The following is a 24,909-nucleotide window of genomic DNA, read 5'->3' on the forward strand; positions in this document are numbered from 1 at the left end:
TTTTCCGACTCGTAAATACTGACACCGGACCACAGACTCGGTCGTTGGGCTTAAAAATAATTTCAGATGTTTTATGTTTTATATTTTATTATAAATAGAAAAATGGTGTTATGGTTAAAAAGCTGTCTAGAGGAAGCAATGCAGCGTCGGGAAATTCGGGTGTACTCCCAGTTTCATTGTCATACACGGACACACACACACACATACACACACACACACACACACACACACATACACGCACACTTACCCAGATGGTGTGTCCACCTTGAGAAAGGCCTGAATCACCAGAGGAAATTCATACTTCACTATATACAAATAGCTGGACATGGCTGAGACAGAGAGAGAGAAGACAGTCATGAGAGACAAATCAAACACTGTCTCTCTCTCACACACACACTTTAATCTGGCAGACACACCCCTACCACAGGGGTTGTGATTATTATCCTGGAAGTAAATGTCACTAAAATCAAGGGAATCGCATTTCTATATTTATCCTGTACAAACGTATGTGAATCCCTCCCAGACAGCGCAGAGGCTTTTTATCTCATTGTGGACTAAAATTCCTAAAAAATAAAAATAAAAAAAGGGACAATCGTAGGAAAGTAAATATAAACAGCAACACTTGAGCCCTGAAGTGAATGTTGGGATACAGGACGGTGTTTTGCTGCAGGGAGAGGTTTTATCCTTTGATAAGAAATCAAGCTGGGAGCTCGTCTAACAACGGCAGGGATGCAGACTTTTTCATGCAAAATGTGTGATTTTATCGAAAAGTGCTCGTCGAAAGTCGGACACGGCTTTGAGCGGGCAAAATCCCATGTGGAAAATATATATACGCCAGTGAAACGCGTCATCTCAAGACCACTTGCGGATTCCTAATCGTTTCCGTTGTCTTCGGCTGCTATCGGATTGTGTTTTGTTGTTCAGAAGAATCCCCGATCGGGGCACTTCAGCTTTGTTGTTGACGCACATATTGTACTCATTCATAAATAAGTTAGCGTTTATAGAAGAAGGAAAGAAAAGAAGAGGGAAAGGAAAGAGAAAGACTCAAGGTTCGATTTCAGTCTATATGGGCATGGGCTGTTTATCTTCTACCTTAACTCGCTCTTAGACTGTGTAGGTGTGTGTGTGTGTGTGTGTTTGTGCTATATCATGTACACAATCCTTGCGTTCGGTGACACTGTGGTTTCACCTCCGATATTCTGCAGCGTGATCGCGATGCCGGCGGCCATTTTGCCTGGCGTACCGAACGCTCGAAATCCCAGCTGCTCATATGCACGGATACCTGAAAGAAACACACACACACACACACACACACACACACACACACTAAATGAGGACAAAGCAAGTGCACCAAGACACTCATTCATACCCATGCATGATTACAAGCCGACTTACGCATCAACACACACGCTCTTACATAAAACTGTGCATTTTTTTTTAGTGTTTTTATTTTCTCTCTAAACCCTCCTGCTTTAACCCAGACGATGATGTCAGTGTGAGGTGAGACAGCCACAGTCAGTGACGCATAGCCGCTATTTTTAGCTCGAGCCCCAGAATTCATGCGCCGGCCGACTACAATCCAAAAGTGTGTGAGAGAAAGAGACAAGTCCATTGCTGCTGGAACTGTACTGTCTGACTGCCGTGTGAAGGAACCGCTTCAGATTCTTCAGTCCTGCCTATTCAACTCGTTTAACAATGGCCACTTTCACGCTGGAAATCATTACCGTAATGGAAATCTTGCTCTCTACAACGATAACGCTGTTAACGATGAACGAATCGGCTTATATCGGAGCCGGATAGCTTTCAGATCGTGATATCGTTTATGGCATCACACACGCAGGCTGGTCCGAGATCAGACGCGGGACTCACCGACGACGCCCGAGGCCTTGAGCAGCAGGTGGATGGAGTAGGCCGAGAGAAACGCCACGGCCGTCAGGAGGAACCTGAGACACACACGTCGTTAACAACGTTAGTTCGGTTAATATTATCAACTAGAGTGATGAACTAAGTGTGACATTTAATTTTTTTAAAAACTGAAATACAAGAAAATATATAAATAATAAAAAGACAGCTTATATAATAAATACAGTAAATATAATACAAAGCAATACGAACACAAATACAAGTCTCTTTACGTGTAAAACATTTACAGTTAAAAAGTTACATTTACAAGTTTGAATTGTGGCGACGCCACAGCCATCCGTGGTTGGAAGTTCTCTGTGTGGGAGGGGCATACTCTCTTTCTCTTTCCGTCAATCACAGAGACTCTAGATGATCGTGGGCTCCCGTGAGCTTATGTATGTAAAAGAGTGCGGATAGCGCTTTCCTCTGAGTGTGAAAAGATGGCTGGATTCACGTGTCTCGAAAGAAGCGCGTTAGCCTTCAGCTTCCCCGTTTGCTAGCTGCCCAAACCTTATTCCGATCTTTTCCGTTTGTTACAGGATCGGATCAGATTTATTTCTGTTTTCTCTGAAATCCGATCCACCGTACTGATCCTGCGTATCAGATCTGCGCCACCTCTATCACAAACTTTTCTAAACGAGAGAAACGATCATCAGACAAAATCACGCATTCCTTTAGCCACTCTACAGAAGAGGAAATAAATTAAAAAAGGAGCTCGTTATGACGTAACGATCTCGCCCCGATTGAGCCGATTTGATCGCCCCGGAGCTCGCGGTGGTCGTGGTTCACGGCGTCATTAGTGTTTCTGTTACACTCTAACATCTGGAGGATAATAATAAGAGCGTACTTAGTGTTTAATCACATACAGCTCACTAAGGACTGTTGAGAGAAACCCAGCAGAGAGCAGTAATACAAAAAAACTCTACATTAAAGGGTTATTATCTCATTATCTGTGCTGATGTAGCTGGTGTACGAAGCTGGGGTCTTCAGATCTGGCACAGGATGTTCATCTCCAGGAAACAAAACCCTTTCATGCATAGCGTTCAGATCTATGGAGAATTGTTTCGATATGGAGAAGGTTTGAAGGGAAATATAAGATAAATCTAACATAAAACAGTCCTATTGTTATTATCCATTTACTTTTTTTTTTTTTATATATATATATATAAGTGATGTTCCGAAAGTCATCTGACATGGAACTTTAAGTAATGAAAGAAGAATCTGCGCAGGTTTCTGAATAATTTATGCAGGAAAGGGTGTCGTGAACTCTGACCCCGACATTAAAAGCAACATTTTCATGAAACAGTATTACACCACAATGTTTAGATTCGCTGAGGTTTTGCTAACAAATCAATTTACTACATGTTTCAGTTGAAAGCTGCGTGAGTTACGGCGCCTCTGAACGAATCTGTATTGCACGACAAAACACGCTTCCTAATAGTTCTTAGATAAAACACAAAACACTAACTAACAGGCCAGTGTTTTCTGTCCTAGCCCCCCTGTTGCTGTGGTAGTTAATGAGTCTCGCCTGCATGTTAGCCCTGACCAGTGTGTGTAAGCATTGCATGTTTGTGTGCGTTACCAAGCCGAGCACTTCCTAATTATGTCTTTGTTCTGCTTTTGTCTTCTTTTATCCTGACTGAGGACCGGTTAACCCGAATAAACACACTTTAAGTCCCTGATGTGCCAACAATCCCAAGTAATGTAGCGCCCAATTAGTGGGCGTGTAGCCCGTATATTTAAATCAGGTCGTTTCAGGTTGTGCTAATTTACTCGTGTGAAAAAACGCAGTACTCTTTTAGTAGACCAGCTTGCACCTTTTTTTTTTTTATACACGCAACGTTTGTAGCTCAGGACTTGAGTATATATTTAGTGCATATTTCTAAGATAAAAACATATATGATCTGAGAGGCGGTACCTTCAGTGACACATTGATTAATACTTCAGACAAGAGACGAGATGCTGGACATAATATTCTTTTTATTCCTCTCGTCTGATTGAGGATTAGTGGCTAACGGCATAAAAATGTCTGGAGGCCATTTTCCCACGTTTTAACAAGCTTCTGTAAAGAGAAAATCAGACCGGGTGAAAATGCTTATAAGATGACAAGCATGTATCCTAAGAATATCACACTAGTCTCCAGCTGTCCACATCTGGACAAGCCGCTCTAGTTGGAAGGCTGAAGCACACGGTCTTCTCCTTCCGCTTACAAATAAGACTTTTCTCTCTCTCTCTCTCTCTCTCTCTCTCTTTTAGCCTCTTGGTCTTTCTGTACAGTTACAGAGACTCTTGACGACTTTGGCAGGAGCCAACAAGATTTCTGCCAAGCACATCACGTCCTTCGCCCCCATTTCAACTCTGCTCTCTGTCTTTTTTTCTTCTGTTTGCGAATGAGATTTTCAGTCTGAGAGTGCAGGAGTCAGCCGGGACAGCCCGGTCTAAAAGCTGAACCTTCAAGGCAATGGTATTCCCTAATGGCAGTGGCCTCTTTCAGCAGGATAACGCGCCAGGGGTGGTTCAGGAACGGTTTGAGGAACATGACAAAGAGTTCAAGTCGTTGACTCGGCCTTTGAATTCCCCAGATCTCAATCCGATCGAGCGTCTGTGGGATGCACTGGGCAAACAAGTCCGATCCACGGAGGCCCGACCTCGCAGCTTACAGGACTTAAAGGATCTGCTGCCGCTACCTTCCTCCATTGCTCCATGGTCCAGTTACATGTCCATTATAGGAGCTTTTGGTGGAGAACAGGGGGTCAGCATGGGCACTCTGACAGCTCTGCAGCTACACAGCTCCATACACAGCAAGCTGTGATGCACTGTGTGTTCTGACTCCTTTCTATCAGAGACAGCATGAACTTTGCCAGCAATGTGTGCTACAGTAGCTCTTCTGTGTGATCGAACCAAACAGTTTAGCCTTCTCTCCCCATGAGCCTTGGGCGCCCACGACCCTGTCGCAGGTTCGCCATTTGTCCTTCCTTGGACCACTTTTCATAGGTCCTAACCACTGTATACCGGGAACACCCCACGAGACCTGCCGTTTTGGAGATGCGCTGACCCAGTTGTCTAGCCATTACAATTGTCAAAGTAATAATATATATATTATTGTTATATGCGGCTGGAAAAGAGGTTTTGAGCTTTTTCTTCAGTATGGAGGCAGTGTGGTCTGACGTGGGTGTATGACGCCACCACGATTCGTTTTCAGTCACCAATAAACTGGTGCAGACATCCACAGAGTATTTATACATACAATATCATCATAATATGATAAATGGTGATAAAATGTAAGGCCGACGTCCTGGTGGAGAGATAAAGTCAAGGCTCAGGCTTTTCACAAGCTTCCACAGCGACAGAAGGACCGGGTCACGTGGTTTTTATTTATTACGTTGTGCTGCGCTAAGCCGAGCCGTTCATAAGGATCATGAGTCGTGTTGTGTAATTGTGAGAGTCGTGAGGCTCAGACTGCGTGGTATGTAGGACCTCTGCCGCCTCAGGGGACGCACTGCTATGATTCAGACTGGCACACAGCGCTACAGCACACAGCGGAGAATCAAGACAAGGCCAGCAAATACACCAGCTATATACTCACAGGTCGCTTATCGAAACGCTATAAAAAAAAAATCCATCTTTCCAGTCCACGTTTCATCTTCTCTCTCCGTGACCACCCCCTCTCCAACCTCGTTCTGCATAATTCAACACTCCTAAATGCCAAGGAAGATCTCCCGTCCTCTACTGCTTAAAGACACAGCGTGAAGCTTCCATCTGTGCTGAAAGTTATGATATTCAACCGCATTTAATATCTCTACAAATCAAATGAACAGAGCTGATTGATATATGACTTAGTGCTCTATATCCGGATTTCACTAAAGCTGCATTGTGACAATCACTATACTAATAAAATCACAATGAACAATAAAAAAATAGATTTACCCTACAGCTTATACACAAATAGGGCTTGTTCAGCTCACTATTCGTGTCTGGTATTGTTTTGGGGGTTTTTTTAAGCCAGGACCTTTAAAGTAAAGTGTTTTTTTTATTGCAAAGTGTTTTATTCATACTTTCCAACAAGGTTTCTCACTAAGATTTAATCTTGCCCCCCCCCCCCCCCCCCCCACACACACTTCTTTTAAAAAAGCGTGTACGGCACCATGCGTGCACGTTTCGTTCATTTCAGTGTTAAGTGGGAGGTTTCAGCATTCGAGTAGGAGATGTGTGATGTTATCATATTATTAACAGCCATGCTGTGACTTTTAAAGTGAGTTTCTTAACAATCAGGGAAACGTTTACCTTTTAAAAAAATAAATAAATAAATAGCTTTCAACTTGTAACTTGATCTGTAATTAGATCTTTCCATAATTTGTTTTTTGCTAACTTAAAGTCGTTTCAAAAGCTGCTCCGGTTACACGACCTTGCGAGTCAGAGATTTCTTAACGAATTTCAGCGTGCCACACAGAACACCTTTACACCAAAGTGTTAGCATGGCAGTACCTTCTAGATTACGCTAGCTGGCACGGATACAGGTCTCCCAGACGCCCAGCTTGTGGAACGCCGAATGCTGAAGGTCAGTTGGAAAAACAAATCCCACAATCCATGTGAATTTCCTAATAAAAACAGCATTAGCAGGGGCTTATGGCCTACTCGCTGGCAAGAGAACTGAACCCGGCTACGCTACCTTTACGATAAACAAGCGACGGGGCCAAAGCCAGGACGCTGGACTTACAATTAAAAGTGTGGGGATTTTGCATGAGGTCACATGTTCTCACGCTACCTGGAGCCGTTACCTCGACCCTGTTGCAAAAAGATTGGAAATTGTGCGTCACTTTGGGTAAAAGGTCAACCTTATTAAAATGCACCTTATTTATGAGTCATTAAAACTGTCCTGGTTTGTTAATAATGACCAATATCTGCGAAACTAGGGGAACAAGCAGATAGCATCAGGATGACCCGAAAAGTTAATCATTTATTCTGATAACTGATAGCAGCTGTACAAAGCTTCCGAACAGGCATTTTCTTCTAGAAGTTATACAACGAGTTCTGCTCATTCTGGCAGGGTTAAGGCCGGCGAGCTACACGATTACTAAATCAAGATGCGCGTAAAAATAAAAATAAACAAGTTTGTACGCGACAAATCCCTCACAGATGAAAATAGACACAAAATGGTTGCTACAAATCAATAAGTGATTTTAAAAAATCTTTTATTTTTACAAAGAGATTTGTTTGTATGCTGATGAAGCTGTTACGGCTTCACTTACCGCTCGGTTTTAGTGATTTCACCTTTTTATAGAAAGACAACACCTTAAAAATGTGCACTATTTCAATATAATCACTCCCTTAACACACACTGTTAAGCTTTTATGTCACTAAAAGCCTTTAAATAAGTCGGAAGTGCGGCGACATGACTCAGGACATCGACTGTGTGAGTGTGCAGTCATATAACTTCATCATAATCCTTCTGCTGTGCATCGAGCATTTTCTCCTGACGTTATAATAACGCAGCAGATTATATTCCACACACACACACACACACACACACACACACACACACACACACACAGAGGACTGCTCCATTTTCTGGTTGTTCATCCAAACATCCGTACACACAGATAGCGCAGCACACACTGAGCAATAACTCACAGAAACATGACGATGCCGGTGTTCGCCATGGCGTACGCCAGTCCCAGAATTCCACTCCCCATGATGGCGTTTCCCAGGTTGAAGACCGACATCCCGAACGAAGTTTTTCCTTCAAACTGTTAAGAAAAACAACAACAAAACAAAAACACACACACACACACACACACACACAAAAATCATAAATAAGGAATAAAACACTCGGGGCTGTACGGTTATCGGAAAATAATCAACGACGGGAGGGTACTGGGACTGCCGCAGAAAAACAGTGTTTGAATGTTTTATTCCTCTTATACCACAGCATTTTGCTGTTTGCATGTTTACAATTTTGAATTAATTAAAGAATGATATGACATAGTTTTTTATCTCATTATAGCTACATGTAATGTTGTGGGACGTTCACAAGGTAAATTAGTTCCTCTTATCACTTATGTTATAGCAGCTCTCTCTTTCTTCCGTTTAACCGAAAGTTAATAAGATTTATTTTTTAAAAACACACAAAATTGTTAAACAACAATCTCCTCGGTGTCATCGCGTGCGGCGCGTCTGCCGTACGAGTCCCTGTGAACGAGTTCTTCCTAGAGAAACGATCGTGGATTACGACGCGTTAGGGCGTTAATACAGACCTGCGATTTTGCAGCTTACTCTCATAGAAAAGTACTCAACATCTTGCGACCAATCACGTTCCAGAATTCAACAGCGCTGTGGTATAAGATGTGTCCGTAAATACGATGAACACGACACAGGGAAAGGGCGCTGAAACTCTGAGTTAGCTAAGGCAGTTTGTGTAAAAACGAATAAAGAGACTTGCGTCCGTGAATCGCGGCGGTTTCTTGTCGTCGCCATTGGAGAAGAACTCTGCGCTCTCGGCCAGGGTGGCCTCGGTGTCTCTGGTAGCTCTGCTGGCACTGAAAGCACACACGACACTTAATCACCTCATGGGCCACATTTCCTAAACACTATCGGTGTGTACGGTATGTACTGTGTCTGTGTCAATCACATCACAACACGCGATTAACACTGCAGAAATATCACCGTTTTCACGTGCTGAATATTTTAGCAGACCTAAATATTAAATTACGTGTCGGGTATCACAATACTGTCTTCATGGAAATTCATAATTAACTAATTAATTCATTCCTTAATGTGAACGAGTTTAATTTCACCACTGCAGTTAAACTCACCAGGCCCAAAGTGACAACGTATTTAATCTGCCTGATTTGTGTCCGCTGTCGTTTAATATTGTTTTAATGAACTTGTACGGAATGCATTATCTCGATCTTCTTTTCCACAAGCTTTAATTCCCACATACACGCCTCTAACTACTGAAAGTTTTTCCTTTCTTCATCAAAAATACTGCCAGATGTGGTTACTCGAGTGCTACTGCCGCCTTATACGGTTAACTGGCTATTCAGATATCTGTGCACAACCCAAACGTACATAAGCGCGTATGAGAACTTGACAGAATCGTATCACGGGGGCCACGTTTAACTAGAACTATCAGCGTTCAATCGGATATCGATGGCAAAATCCTACAATAAAATGTTACTCAATCGGTAGCGCTTCCGAGAAACAGACAGGTCACACATCAACACTGTGTACATGCTTACAATCAATAAGAAGTGGCTATTGACTGAAGAAATTACACACCACACAGCTAGAAGATAAAAACAACAAGCTAAACAACATCTCATTAGCAGGTACGTACCTGGAATTTTCCGTACTATTAGGTACGAGTTCCCTACCAGGCCGAGCGTTGAGCGAAGATGCCGAATCCATTGATAGCACAGAAAAGTAAATAAAACACACACACACACACGTACATAAACCCTTAGCAAAGAACACAACACATGATGTTTTTCTAGAATGTGAAAATTCAGTGCGAGTGTGTGTGAAAAACATGTTTTTTTTTCTGTCTTCTTCAGTGCATGTAAACCTGTGCATGCTGGGATGGGGCCAAGGGTTAGGAGCAGTGTTTGGACAAGGACTCACGGCTGCTGCTTTTGAACATTCAGCAATGTAGCAATTATACACACACACTCGTCGTGCTCACACAAACTCATACACACATGCACTTTGTTTGAACCATCAACAGAATGGCATGACAAGTGTCACGGAGCGGTTTTTCTCCGATCCGTGACGTGCGATATGACCGTAGATGACTATCTCCAAGATGCGTATTCGGTTTCACCTCGTTCGGACGACACGTCTGCGGTACGGTACGGCCGGCTGCAAGATACCACAAACACACAGTTTCGGTTCACACGCATCCAGAAAACGACACGTTGCCCGAAAGTGTTAGGACACCGTAACAGATGCTAACTGCTTTGTTTGTTTGAACATAAACGTCTTTGTATAAAAAGTTCTTCGAAACTCGTCTTAAAATTACGGCTTTTCTCAGGTGTGTATTAAGATGTCAAGAAGTCCTGCAGGTAAAGTAAACACAGCTCCAAGAGCTAATGAATAAACCGTACTACTTTTACACCTCTTGAACTCTTACACTCAAATAATTGCGTGTGAAATATTTAGTTCAACCGAAGATAATTTGACACGCTCTACTCAAACAGGCCTACCTTATCTGTAAGACTCTGATGTCACCTACGAAAAAGTGGCTCATACGGCTAATAAAGGAAAGAGCTAATATATTATATACAGTATATACAGCAAAAGAAACTGCTGAAAGGCTCAGATTTAGAGAAGATGGGACACAAGACTTCCTCAGTCTACACGCACGGACAGAGACACAGAGTATGATCGCGTTCACTCACTGAACCGTGTCGTCTGATTGGGTTTTGGTCGAGGCAGGCGTGGCCATCGTCTCGGCTCCTCCTTCGTGCCCTTTCCCGTTAGGAAGCGCGTTAATCTCGGCCGACGCCAGATCCATGACTTGGACGATGGGGATTTATTCCAGAAGCTACAGGCGGCCTTCGGCAGAGATTCCCGCGAGAATTTCCAGCTCCTCTGAGATCCCTGCAGGGAACAGTGGATATACATCATTATAAAAACCTATCTCTGAGACAAGCAGTTTCAGATAATGACCTCCAAGAAATTAGTTTGAGAGCACAGACACCAACGTTCGACGTGATGTTTCTTTGTTTCGTGAAGCAGGAGTTTTACATCACTCTAGATCAGAGATCAGAAACGTTACAGGGGAAGAAAAACGAGTGTTTAACCAGTTAATGATGTCGGGGTTTTTTTCTGTTCCAAGAAAAGTATAGCCTAAACCGAAACATTTCCCCAAAATATTCCCACTAATCTGCTCCTCAATTCCCGCACACCTGCTTACACTGTCTTGAGACATCAGACCGTCGCTATACTTTTCGAGGATGAGTCGAGAACAGGAAAATCCACGTGCAAAGAATTTTTTCTTTTTAAATGCTGTATTTGCTTTTATTTATACCCTAAGCTTCCAATAAGCAGAGTTATATCATATGTAAAGATTAGTTATTAAAAAAGGAGGTGTGGAACGCTGAAATGTAAACGCATCATTCCCGGTCGGTGTTACACCACCATGTGAGGCAGCACGAGCAGCAGTGTGAGAAGATGCAGTGTCTCGGAGGAAGCATGTGACATCACGGCGCCGCTGTCGTATGATGGGAAGACCGAACGTGTTTTGTGGGAATCACCCGAGAACAAATGACAGAATATACAGAATAAAATGTATACATCCAGTGGTATTTTGCCCTCAAACCCTCAGTAACTAGAGCTCCAGATAAAAATAAAGACATCGCTGGCCTCCTTGATGTCACCGTCATCTATATATTAGTTAATAAAAGGGTTAAAGTGCATCAAAAACACGCTGAAGTGCAGCGAACACTTTTTTTTTTTTCCATTGAAGGTCAAGGAGTGGACAATCATCTATATTGTTTTCATTTCGATTTCTGCTTTATGCAGAAGAACCTGTTCACCCTGAGACGGGGTGTGAACGACTGCGTGGCATGTTAAAGAAGTTTAACCCTGGTCTCAAATCTCTAAGCTGTGGATTTGAAAGCCTGGCTGATGGGTTGTTTTTCTTCCTGATGTCTCTATGGCTGGTTTTTGTGTTTTCCTGTCTCCTGCACCTCGGACCCCTGCGGTTGTCTCAGGAGGAACCTGCCGGAGGTCCGAGCGGCGGTGAAAGACGCCGTGTGTGAAAGTGACATGCGTTTCCTGTTGCCCCCCTCCACCATCCTCCACCAGCCCCAAAGCCCCGGTACTCTTGACCTCCCATCTAAAAGTGCCAGCGCTCCGTATTCCCACAAGCATAAACAGAGAAGGCGTGCTGAGGAGAACCAGCCAGGACCAGCTCAGATCCAGTTCTAACCCGTTTTTTTTTTCTCCCTCTTTTTATTAATTAGGGAGAAGCTTAACACAACAGGCATGCTCTCTCCATGCTCAGAGCTATTAGCTGGCATCGACGAGTGCCCCTCAGCTCAGATCTCCTCTCTCTTCTGCTTTTCCTTCCTTTACTTTCTCTCATTACTATTTGACTCTATTGCCCTCTCCATCCTAGGCGAACATGTAGGAGGGCCGCACAGCGCTCTGGTCTCGGCAGGTCGCTCCGTGCGATCCGGCTCTCATTAGGCGCCGTGCCGCTCTGGCTAAAGCCGGGCAACGTGGTCAGCCAGCAAAACGAGATGCACACAATGCTGCGTGTTGTGTGGTTTCCTGGGAACAGCCCGGGCAAACAGTGGGCTGATTGTGCCAGGCATCGCTACAGCTCCGAGGCCTCCTCAGCTATAGGGGCATTGCAAGGGCTGAAAAGGTAATTCATCATGGACCTAATTGTAAAGACTACAAAACCCATAAAAATCAGCAGCGACTGTCACGTTTTTGGACGGCGCTGGGACGAGACGGACGCGGTGCCAAAACTCATTCAGGCCTGAACTCTCATGCTGTCCTTCACACACTGGATGGATTTCTCAGTGATGGGGCAATGAGAACGGGTGTAGACAGCCAATGAGGTCACGGCTGGAGCACCGAGACGGAGCTTTTAATAAACCGATGCTTCGGTCCTCGACACGTGACGTCCATCAGCTGGGTGTGAAAAAAAACATTCTCTGGAAGCTCTTCTGAGTCGGCAGGAAATGGACACGGTGCAAGTATAAATACACGCACAAGCAGGAATGCCTAGTAATGACACCGTCATTCTAAAATACTTCCCCCAATTAACTCAAGCTCGGGTTGTTCAGAGAGCTGTGCAAGCTGATTTATCATCATCATTATCATGATCCGTTAGATCGTGTGGAAACTCCGGAAATTCAGGAACAAAATGGATTTCAGAAAAAAAAAAAACTGACTTTTATAGTTTTTTATATTTTAAATGAAGAGTCGTGTCACACACCCTTCTCTGAGATATCGCATGCACTGTGATTTTACGTAATATTAAACTCAAAAATCGTCTTCTTTTGGATGTTCCACAATATTAAACATAACCACAAATGGATAAAAACGGTGTGAAATATTAGTCTTTAATAAATTTTAACAAATGAAAAAATGTAATCAACGGCAAGCTGCTGCTGTATAAAAGGAATAAAACACTCTGCGTTGTGCTGTTATTGGAAAATAATCAACTTCGGGGTGTTTTATTGCTTACATATTGTTCCTCTGCGTCACTACCGTGCTTTAACACACAGATAAACACACGTTCTCATTCTTACACTCGCCCCCACATTGATGTCAGCGCCTGGATCCTACCGTAAACCAGGCCGGATTTGGGGAGGAGACGAGGCGCTAAAATCTCAGGACAGGATGCTAATTTAGCCCGGTGCCGTAATCACAGAGTGGGCGTCAATTAAAAACAGCCTTGTGTTTAAATTCAGAATGAACGGCTATTAGGACTGGTCTAACTGCCACCAACGCAGTGCTCAGGCTGGACGCGTAAAGAAAACGAGGGCGAGAGAGACGGACACGGGTCGTGGAGTAGACTTTTTACGTAGATTATGCTGCATATAACAGTATATAGTTCAATTCATTATTTATTCCGTGTATATTGCTCCTGAGACAAGTATTTGAAAACGTATTTGTAATTAGGCATTTAATTGAAAGTAGTTCTTCTGTTTCGGTATTTGAAATTTCATTAAAAATGTACATTTGAGATTTGATTCTAATTTATACCACTTATCCTACACAGGGTCGCGGGGAGCCTATCCCAGGGGACTTGGGGCACAAGGCGGGGGACGCCGACCCATCGCAGGGCACAATCACACACACATTCACACGCTACAGACAACTTGGAAATGCCAATCAGCCTCCAGCGCGTATCTTTGGACTGGGGAAGGAAACTGGAGTACCCGGAGGAAACCCCCGGAGACCGGGGAGAACATGCGAACTCCGCACACACACCGGGCGGATGCAGGAATCGAACCCCCGACCCTGGAGGTGTGAGGAAAATGTGCTAGCCTTTCTCAGAGCCCCCACATATCAAATCCCAGTCATTTAGTAATGGTTAACTACACTGAGCACACACACACACACACACACACAGAAGAAGAGAAAGTGTTAGACAGTAAGAGGCAGAAATAGACTGTGAGAGAGATTCAGCTGATGCATCTGCACACCAGCAGTGACGTGAATTCAGCTGCAGCTGGAGGTCACCGAGATACAGCAATGCCCTTTTTATCACGCAGATGTGTGTGTGTGTGTGTGTGTGTGTGTGTGTGTGTGTGTGTGTGTGTACGTAAATGCATGTCCTGCCCTTTTTTGACAACAACCTATCTTCCCACTGTGATCAAGCCAGGCCAGCTGTGTGTGTGTGTGTGTGTGTGTGTGTGTGTGTGTGTGTGTGTGTAGGAATCACATGCAAATCTTCCTCAAACCACTAATTGAACATCCATTCCCTCTTTCCCTTCGTTCCTACTGTGATGTGTGTGTCATCTCGTCTCCTCTCCTCTCTCAAACCTTTCCATTCCCTTTTCCTCACTTGTCTTCTTCCTTTCTGTTAGCATTATACACACACACACACACACACACACACACACTTATATTCGGGTCACCTTCTCAGCTACAGTCATGAACACCAACCTCTCCCCACATCCTCGCTCTTATATGAGCAGTGGACGAGATAATAATCCATTAGCTATTAAACTCTTCACGGTGCCACACAGTCCTGCGCCGTTGTTGTTGTTGTTTTAACGAGACTAAAGAGCGAGTGACTCATTTATCTGAAGAGCATGACATTCTAAAAGACGAGAGATGCGCACAGCGATGTAACATGAGCCGTCACAGACAGAGTTCATATCCCGGAAAAGGGACGACTCGGTGCCGCTGTACTCTTCATCCTGTACCGATAACATCGCTGGTGTAGCAGATCATGCTTGTAATCGCCCCAGATAACATTTCAGCAATCCTCAAATCAAAACATCAGACTTTTTCGAAACTTCGGCAAACTTTTTCTTTCCTCCAGGAGCCCCACTTCCCAGTTGTTTTGGAGAATTTGTCCCTTGCAACAAATAAATAAATAGATTGAAATTATGTCAGATGAATAACTATTATATTAACAGGAAGAAAACAAAACAAATAAAAACCACATGAAAATAAGTCATATAATACAGCAGAAGGAAGGGAGAGTGGTAAACACACTGAACAGTAAGAAACGTAACACGGGACATTTTCTTTGTAAATGTTTTATAAATCCTGTGAGGTTTTTATGTCAGTAAAAAAACAACACTAAGCCAAAAAGAGTGAATTTTTTTTACTAAATTAGAACGAAGCTGTCACGAGGTTGCGACGGACTTTAACAGGAAACATGGCGAGCACATCACACACGACGCTGCTGCCAAACTTATTAATAAATCCAAATAACTGGAAGTGTTGCGGAACAACCGAGAAGAAGTGGACGTCCGCGAGCATCCGCTGACGAAAGCGCAACCGACGTGGTGCTGAAAAACATAGTGCCCTGGGTACACTACCTAGACTTTTGGGACACTCTGTAGTTACCTGATGTTAAAGTGCACCTATTATGGTTTTTCAAATATTACCTTTCATGTAGTGTGTTATATATAGAGCTGTTTGTGAATGTGTTTTAAAACGGCAAAGTTTTAAACATCAAAGTGCAGGACAAACGGAGTTATCGACTCCCAGAAGAAGGAACCCATTCTGAACAGCTGAAACGGGTCGTTAGTGACTGCAGACTTTACGTCCTGTACGAACGTACGTAGGTTTGTAACAAAAAACCCCGCCTTTCAGACGTGACACTAATTTTTCAGGAAGAACTAATTCCTGTGGGTCTGATGGATACAATAAAGCAGCAACACTAAGTGGATAAAAACTAAACTACACGACACCAGCAGGGTTGCTTGAGGTCACTTTTTAGAAGCAGTACAATTATCTTGAGGAAAAAAAAAACACACACACACACAAAAACGCACAAAATACTTTGTCTAGTCAGGGAGAATATACAGCGGTAAATTTACACTACAGAGTGATCTATAATCCACATTAATCTGCATCCTGCTTCTGAAATATCTGAAATATTCTGAAAGTGCACAGCTCGTTAAAACGATTTCACACCTGACTGCGTTCAGCTTGGTTATGCCAGGTGTGTGATAAGCGGCGTATTTCTGTCTACATACATGTGTGTGTGTGTGTGTGTGTGTTTATTGTTCTTTGTTTGTGTAAATCTTCCATCCCACAGTTAGGAGCTTGAAATCTTTAGGAGCAAGCATGGAATTTATAAGCTATGATCACATGCCAGAGATTTCTGTTCAGTCTTTTGGATTTGTCTGATCCGGATTTTACCTAACAAGCATCCAATCAGCAGAGGTTGTTTTATTTTTTCCCTCCAGGCTCCGAAGGAGGTCGATGAATATATTCCAGAGTGGAATATAACTGAGAATTCGGTTTCCAGCTGCAGTGAAGAAACTCACACTTCCCAAGACCTGGTGCTGGAGTTCATCTAAAGCGGTCTTATTCTTGATGCTACACTGAGACTCTGAACATCCCATACTGCTCGTTCTACTCTTATTCACCGTGCCAAGTAGCGCTGCCCAAACGAGGAAGAGTATTCCCTTTTAAATCTGCTTCCTCTCAAGGTCTCACCTCAGGTGGCCACTAGGACTGATTTTCGTACTCACGTGTGTATCTTCGTGTAAAATGAGTAAGCGTGAGCACTCACGGCACCGCCGATTTACATTTCATTTCAATTACATTCAGCTCACAGAGAGATGAAAACAACGAGCGCTAAATCTTCCAGTAATGCAGCTCAGCCACTGCAGCGCATCAGCTGCCATAGACACACACAAACTCGTCCTCCTTTTATAGGGCGCCATTACTTTTGTAACAACCGGTCTTACAGTAAAGCATCGGCGATTATACGATTCAAAGCCGAACACGTTCTTACGAGTAAACTCCTACGAATTCCGGAGCGAAACGTAGGAAACTAACGATTCACCAACTTTCACGAACGCCACGTTTCTTGTGTAAACGCTCCTGCGAACGCTTTACGAATACATCTGTTCGTATACTGTATCGCACAATTCGAGTTCTCTGTTGAGGAAAGACTCCGAACAAGCAGTGATCTTTCCAAGAGATCATATTTATCCCACACACACACTCACACACACACACACACACTCTGAATGCAGAGTGAAGGAGAGATCCGGAGGAGAGATAGAGTGCAGTTCACACATCAGCATGGCCAACACGTTCAGCACGTCTAAAAATAGCACCGGTGCACGAGACTCAGTCACGTGACCATGACGCGCGGAGACGATCTATACATCACGTACCGGAAAACTGCAAGGACACCGCGGGCCTCCATCTGTTCTTCTACTACAGGTGAAAGAGAACGGATCCAGATAAAGATCTTGGATGCTCACCGGTCTGATCCGAAAGTGCTGAATGAAGCTGCACACCAGGTCCAAAAAAAAAAAAGAGAGCAGCGTGCAGCCGCCGTGTTACTGCAGCACTGAACACTGGGGATTAGTGGAGAGGGTTTCTGCTGGCAGAACTACAAATAAGAACCTGAACGTTGCACTGATGCCTACATTGGACAAAACATTCTGATGTAACATAGTAATAATAATAATAATAATAATAATAATAATAACAACAACAACAACAATAACACTTATATCCTAGCCTAGCTTCTCCCTGACACTCCACATAACATAATCCTAATAATCATCAAATAAAAAGGCTTATTATTTGACAAAACGTTCTGTAATGGTTGATACGGTGAAGTTTTGTAAGGAGATGTTCATGTACCATTTACGGAAGGAGTCTCCAGTGTAAAGCTGTAACATGGTAAGGATGTACGAAGTGTCGCTCTTAAATTAATGAAAACTGTATACGGGATTATGGGATTTATTTATAGCACCCCGCTCCCAATCTCCTCAACCAAACAGTGAGCATCACAGGTAGCAGCATTCACACACACACACACACACACACACACACACACACACACACACACACACACACAGCCCATACCTCTTGTGCAGGTCAAAACACAAAGGTCAGCAGTAGAGAATAAAGGCGAGTAAATGATTTGACTGAAGGACAGACTCACGTGTCAGCGGTTACAGCAGAAATGCTGAACAGTCAGGGCCAAGTACTCAATGTGCCGGTCGTTTCATTGGTGGATGCATGTTAGCATATTAATGTCAATGTTACGTCAATGTTGAAAAAGTCAAAATAAAACTTTGAGTAGCAATGTTTTGAGAACAATGTCGTTTCGAGTTTAGAGAAGAAAGCCTGCCTGATCCATCCTCATGCCCTACATCTGGTTGGAGCTCTCATCAACTGGAGGCTACGTTCTGCCACTGAGGACGACCCCAAGCGGTGCAGCCTGGAGATCGCTGAGGACGGTGCCGCTTGAAGTACCATGGAAATGGTTTCGGACCTCAATTCTACATGGACGTTCTCGCTGTGGTTGCTGTGGTTACGGTTGCTGCGATGGCCTTGGGACTGCGATTACCACATGCGGTTTTACACTCAGGTCTCCTTTAGTGAACAGTGGACTAGTTCAACACACAGACTTCATATAAACACCACAATGAACTTTCTTTTACTCTCACACTATCCGATGTGACCCAGATGACGTTGAGTTCCCTTCTGAGTCCGCTTCCTCTTAAGGTTCCTCGCCACCGGCTCGCTCAATAGGGATAAATTCACACACTTAAAATCTGTATCCCGTGTTTATATGTTTCTGTAAAGCTGCTTTGAGACAACGTCCATTGTTAACAGTGCTATACAAATAAAACAGAATTTAAATGAATTGAATAATACTATGACAGAATGGTGCATAACAGAGCAACAAAAATAATTAAATACTTCACAAATGAAGAAATTGGGTGAATGATTTTTATTATTATTATTATTATTATTATTATTATTATTATTATTATTATTAAACAACTCTCCTTCAACAAAATAAACAATAACCAGATTCTCCCTGTCCCGTATTTTAACACACAGTCGTTACTCTGATATGTACACCATTCGGTCATAGTATCATGACTTTATTCTCGGAATATTGTGACTTTTTTCTTGCAAATTAAGCTATTACGACTTTTTTCTCAAAATGTTACAGCTGTGTTCTCACAATCTTGTTGTTGTTTTTTTCCTAAACAGTGACCGTGGCCCTAAAACACGGTCTAATAGACAGCGCATTAAAGCAATGCTGTTTATTTCTATCATTAGAAGGAGAAAGGCTTTAATGAACCTGTAATGGAGACGTGCATTAATAAAGCTGGAGTTCCAGTAAAGAAGGAGTCATCCATTTGCGTTTCGGGGAATTAAAACACAATGTAGGAAATTTCAGAGTGATAAAATGCTAAAAAGTGTTCAACTGGAGATGAGTAAAACTACTGTCAGTGTTTTATTAACTAAACCCAAATTGACTAAAATATGAATACCACTGTACGTATTTTTTTCAGTGTAGACTAAGATTGAAAGTAAATTCGAATTAGCTATCAAAACGATAGTAAACGATAGAGTATAGAATACTAGATTGGTCTTAAAAAATGTAATCTTAAAGCCTGAACATCAGCACTGGGTCTGGGGAAAAAGAGAACCTAGATGTGACTTTAGAGGGCCAGAGAACCCCGCTCGTCTTTGCTGTCTCTCCACAGGAGCGCGAGACCTCGTCTTGTGTTCCAGTATAAAGGGGGATATTGATGTCGGGTGCCGCGCCGATCAGGTGCCGTGCTGATGATGAAAGAGGAAAATCCTACAGATGTTGGAACGCATGGCGATAACAATAGCAGTGTGTGTAAACTCTCCAGAATAACAAACGCCTCTGTGCCATTTTCGACCCCTCCAATGCCACTCTGTGCCACTTCCCACCACCGTCCAACTCCGATCACGGGATGCAAACAAAGAGACGACCTCTTCCGTGTCCTCTGTCCCAGTGCGCACAAAGTCACACGGGTAAAGCAAGGCATCCTGGCAACAACCGTACCGCGGCCAGTTAAACCTTACAGGAACGGGAGTTTGACCAATCACGGGCTGGGATGGAGAGATTAGCCAATTAAAATTCACAGGAGTCGTAAGGCAGAAGTGATGAGGAAGATTCTTTCCCTCTTCAACAGTCAACTCATTTAATGTGTCTCTAATTAATTCAAGTTCTCAGTGTAATATACTGCCAAAGTGCATGCTGTATATAATTCCAGTAATAATTCTATAATCCTAATTAATTAATCCTAATGCATAAAATGCACAAATATATTGAGACAACTCTTGCTGTCTGACATTCAATGTAGTTGGTTTTATGTTTTTGGAAAGGAGAAATCAAAAGACAGCAAACCAAACCGTTAAACAAAACCAGTTACAGAGACCACACCTCTTTCTGTGAGACTGACAGACCCAGAGGCCACGCCTCATTCACGAAGACTACTTACATTCATCAAAGCACCCAATGAAAACTTGAGTATTTTATCTCAGTGTTGAAATTACTTTTCAGCTGACATGAAACTAGCTTGTCCTGGCCTTCCGGGTATGAATTAACGTTTTATATTTCATATGTTCAATAATAAATACATTTCTTTCATGTAATATGCGAGATCCTGACCTGTCATTACACATAATGAGATTAAAACATTTTTTAGCTTAATCTAGCTACAGTGAAACTTGTATTTCCAGTTCTGCTTGTTGTACAAGTAAAAAAAAACCCTCGCTTTACACTTTCACACTAAAAATTCCAGAACACACATCTACACCTGTGTCTTTGGCCTAATTCTGCCATGGGGTGTGCAGAATTCTGTCAAATACAGACCTGCACATCCAATGTGACCTCCACACACACACACACACACACACACACACACACACACGCACACACACACGCACACACATGCACACACACGCAGGCTTACTTTTGCTCACGAGACTGCAGCATACTGCGCTGTGAGATCTTCCACCACCAGGCTAAAACACACACACACACATATATGCTAAGCTAGTGATTTAACTTGTGACACACTCATGGGTCTTTCCAACATCACAGCCTTGATTCCAAAACAGACTTTGGTCACAAATAAGGCTGTTACAGTGTCACGGTTTCATGTTTAGTCACTCCGTATGATCGGACGCTATCTCACCACTGATTTTTTTTTTTTCCAAAATACTGATTAAAATGCATTTCCATCTCTTACATCAGCCCATTCATCTTTTCCGTTTACCCCAGTGGTTTCCAGAGGTGCAATTCATCACCATAGTGACATGAAGTGCCACAAACTCAATTAAAACCCAGATGATCACGCGTAATTTTCATTTAAACAATAAAGCTCTGGGTCTCTCTGACTGGAGGAATCCATACTCCTACTAGAAACTATTTGTAGTGTGTGAACGGAAAGACAAGAAAAAAAATGTAATCCCCGAGTGGGCATTATTTCCATCCAAGCATTACTCACTGCCCACTTCATGACCCTGAGTAACCCCACCGAGGCAATACACACTATCGCGTACACACACTCACGTGTTTCGCTAACGATTAGAGGAGACAAAAAAATAATCAAGCTTGTAAAAATTTCAGCAGATGTTAAAATAAATGAATGTACAATAATGAAAAAAAAACAACAACAACAACAGCATTCAAACGCATTGTACAAATTTCCAGTTTTAAAAGTAGATCTGCATTGACTCATCCCCACCTCCAGTGCACCTAATATTAGCTAACTTGGCTACCGGTTTTGATTACACAATATAATATTTAGCCTTATATCGATCCTGTTTTTTATACTGGTATCCCAGGAGTTGTGCATGTCTCAGTTCCTCCTCTCAGTCAATACAGCACGTCGCTATGGCGGTAAGCGACGCTGAGCAACAGAAAGTCCGATTAAAACATTACGAATGTGCAAAACAGCTCGTGGTGAATGAAGCGTGGAGAGTCATGGCGTAAAGCCTTTCAGTCATGATAACCCCGTGTCACGCCGGCACAACGTCCTCTTACTGATGAATGTTAATGCAGCCTGACGTCACTGTGCATGATTACTCAAAAATAAATAAATAAACAGCTCGGGTAATTGGTCTGTCCTTTTTCTAAAGAAAAACACAATCAGGTTGAGGTAAATTGGAGAACGCCAGGTTTATGTCCTTGTTTTTGCAGAGAGAAATAAAAACGCTTTAACAAACAGGTACTAATATATATTTCATAAGTCCTGACGATACATCTGGTCTTTTCTTTTTTGAAATGAGAATCTGCGTGACTTGATTAACTTACAGAACTACATTAAGGCCTCAAAACCTGTGTGTACGCTGTACAGAGACTGTATCGTTATCTACACCCCAGCGCTGCTTGATTCTCAATTCTGATTGGTCAGAAGGTGTTGCTTAATTGTCTATAACAGCAGCTCTGTGTTTTCAGAGCTCGCACGTACAGTAGCTGATACATTTTTAAATGACTTTTTTTAAATTCAAGAATTCAGTTATGAACTTAAAGGTGCAATAGGCGATTGTTTTTGGGTTTTCTTTTTATTTCTTGCTAGTGCAAATAATGTAGAAATGATTAAAAATAATAACAGTTTAAGCCATATTCTCAGCACAAATGTATTACATTGCTGGAAAAAAAACAGTTTGGAAACCTGCCTTCAGGTCTGGAATGTTTGGTCGCATTTGGATCGGCAGCTTGTCAATCATCTTTATAGACATGCCCCCCAAAGCCTCTTGACATCCTCTTAAATCATTACAAGCACAATTTTGCAAGCTTATAAAGCTGTAAGTGAGCTTTCAAGCACTAGAAAGTGATGTCATGATAGCATGGTAACTGTACTTGAACCACCATGAGATGTGGGGGTGGGGCTTTGTGCATATTGGTGGGCATGGGGCGGGTTCAGTGAGATAAAAGGTCATTCAAATCTAATTAAACCCCGCCCATTGAACAGTCCATGACTGCCCCGGAATTATCTACAAAGCTAAATTTCATCTGTAGTCCCTGAGACTACTAGAGACCTATTTTCACACATTTTACCTAATGCACATTTAAATGAGAGAAAATTCATCATCAGCAATTCAGACCTTGTAAATGGCTGTAATTATGAGCGAGTTCAGTGCTTATATTTTATAACAGTTCTCATCAAGAAGAAATTCTGGTATCCCATATCCCAGACCAACACCCTGCATCCCTGTTCGTCTTAAACATCTCCAAACTGCAGAAAACCACGTCTCAGTCCACGTTTTATTTTCTGATAAAATAACAAACCGAGCGCAGCTTTTTCTCTCCTACACTAAACTCCACCGCCGTCGTTTACCTTTCAAATCATTCTGAAAACTTGTCATTTCTTTATTGATCTATTTCTTTGGTCATACATGGTATAACCTTCAGGCAGCAAATATAACACGCACGCATGAAATCTTTTACCCAATAAATCCGCATGTTCTTTCACATCCTGTCGTGAAATTAAATTTGCCAAAATGAAACGAGGAGCTCAGACCTTCTTACAGGCCATAAACTTGAGTAAGAGGGCACAAACCCTGCAGCAGCATCTATTATTAAGTATTTATTTTCATATTTATTATCGTGAGTGGCAGACACCCTCCAGGTACGCTTGAATACGAGTCATCAATCATTTTAGATGATGATCGATCAGGAAGAACACAAAAGTGTCATCATGGAGTAAAAGTAGGGATGCACCGAAATGAAAATTCTTGGCCGAAGCTGAAACCGAATATAACGAAAAACTTGGCCGAAGGCGGAACATGTTTTTTTTTTGTGTGTGCATTTTTTCCATTTATTTTGCCATTTTTTTCACCATTGCATAAATTAAACAGTCAAACAGCTTTTTACTATTTTGTCTTGCTTTTCAAAGAAAAAAATCAATTACAAAAACTACAATTTCAAAAATTTATTTAACACTGAACATTTTTTTTTCATTCCAGCAGGCATAGGCTACCAACAAGGCACAATATAACTTTAAATAAATAAACGAGTAAAATAAAAATATTGTGATGTGGTCATCTTTGAGCCCCACTTGAATAGCCCATGTTAGGCCTATAACTGACTGCTGAAAGAATGGAACAGTCTGTAGCCTACAACTAAAAAGTGCATTAAAAAGTGCACTGACGAGTGCAGAAAATGGTTCTATTGGGTTCTATACCGCTCGCGTCCCTGTACACCTCGCCGAGTATTACAGTAGATATAGTATTATAGTAGATATAGTATTACAGTAGATATAGTATTATAGCAGATATAGTATAGTTAGATACGTTGTTAATGTTATGGTCCCTTAAATAAATACGTCTTTACCTGCTTCCGTACTCTACACCCTTACGTCTCGCGACGTGACGGAATACTCCGGAACAGAAGCAATTAAGCGCACGTGTCCACAGTAAACAATGTCACGGTTGTCAACATCCGAAGGGCATGCGCTCGTGCACGGAGTTCGTGCATGCGCGCGCCCCCACATCGCTCCGAGCGCGCTGCCGGAAGTGGAGGTCGTGCAATTCGCGCATCTCACTCTGGTTGCTAGGCTATTTGGCGCGTCAGTAATCATTGTTCGGTCAAATTTATTCGGCCTTTTCACCGAAAGTGCTTTTTTTGTGCTATTTTAGGCCGAATAATTTCGGTTGCCGAACATTCGGTGCATCCCTAAGTAAAAAGTCACTCAGACAATTGATTTAACCGCCAGGTAAAAGCGCATCAGGTAAAACTGTGACTCGGACAACATTAATTCATCATTTAGTTTAACCAGGCCGTGTGCGTGTGTGTGTGTCTGTCTCACCTGCAACCCAGATGAAGGAAAACAGTCACAGGTCACAGGAACTGATCTCAGTGGAGCATAAGACAAATGACGCCTACTGCTTTCTTTTCTGAAGGAAAATATTGATAAAACTGTATGAAAAAGACTGCCATTCAGCCATATTTACAGCTGTCCCGTTTTAAACTGAGTCGTTTCTGTCATAGACCTGTAAGAATGTTTACTCCTAATAGCGTTTAGCTAACCAACACACCTGAGCACCTGA

General features: G+C 42.5%; 1 protein-coding gene across 6 annotated transcripts in view; it reads right to left on the minus strand.

Moving 5' to 3' along the window:
* Positions 1-24,909, minus strand: part of slc38a3a (solute carrier family 38 member 3a) — a 36,049-nt gene that overhangs the window by 9,448 nt on the left and 1,692 nt on the right. For 2 of the 6 annotated variants that reach the window (XM_017450001.3, XM_017450000.3), the window contains exons 2-9: positions 24,669-24,756; positions 10,299-10,500; positions 9,239-9,271; positions 8,342-8,438; positions 7,534-7,649; positions 1,870-1,943; positions 1,190-1,282; positions 248-329 (exon numbers count right to left, since the gene is read on the minus strand). In XM_017450001.3, coding sequence (XP_017305490.1) covers positions 248-329; positions 1,190-1,282; positions 1,870-1,943; positions 7,534-7,649; positions 8,342-8,438; positions 9,239-9,271; positions 10,299-10,414 — 611 coding nt within the window. In that variant the 5' untranslated portion in view covers positions 10,415-10,500; positions 24,669-24,756. Of the gene's footprint in view, positions 1-247; positions 330-1,189; positions 1,283-1,869; positions 1,944-7,533; positions 7,650-8,341; positions 8,439-9,238; positions 9,272-10,298; positions 10,501-24,668; positions 24,757-24,909 lie in introns of those variants that run through there. The other 4 variants (XM_017450003.3, XM_017449999.3, XM_017450004.3 and 1 more) reach the window with 3 other exon arrangements.

Source organism: Ictalurus punctatus, chromosome 21 (assembly GCF_001660625.3).
Source record: "Ictalurus punctatus breed USDA103 chromosome 21, Coco_2.0, whole genome shotgun sequence".
In the NCBI taxonomy this organism is placed as follows: domain Eukaryota; kingdom Metazoa; phylum Chordata; class Actinopteri; order Siluriformes; family Ictaluridae; genus Ictalurus; species Ictalurus punctatus.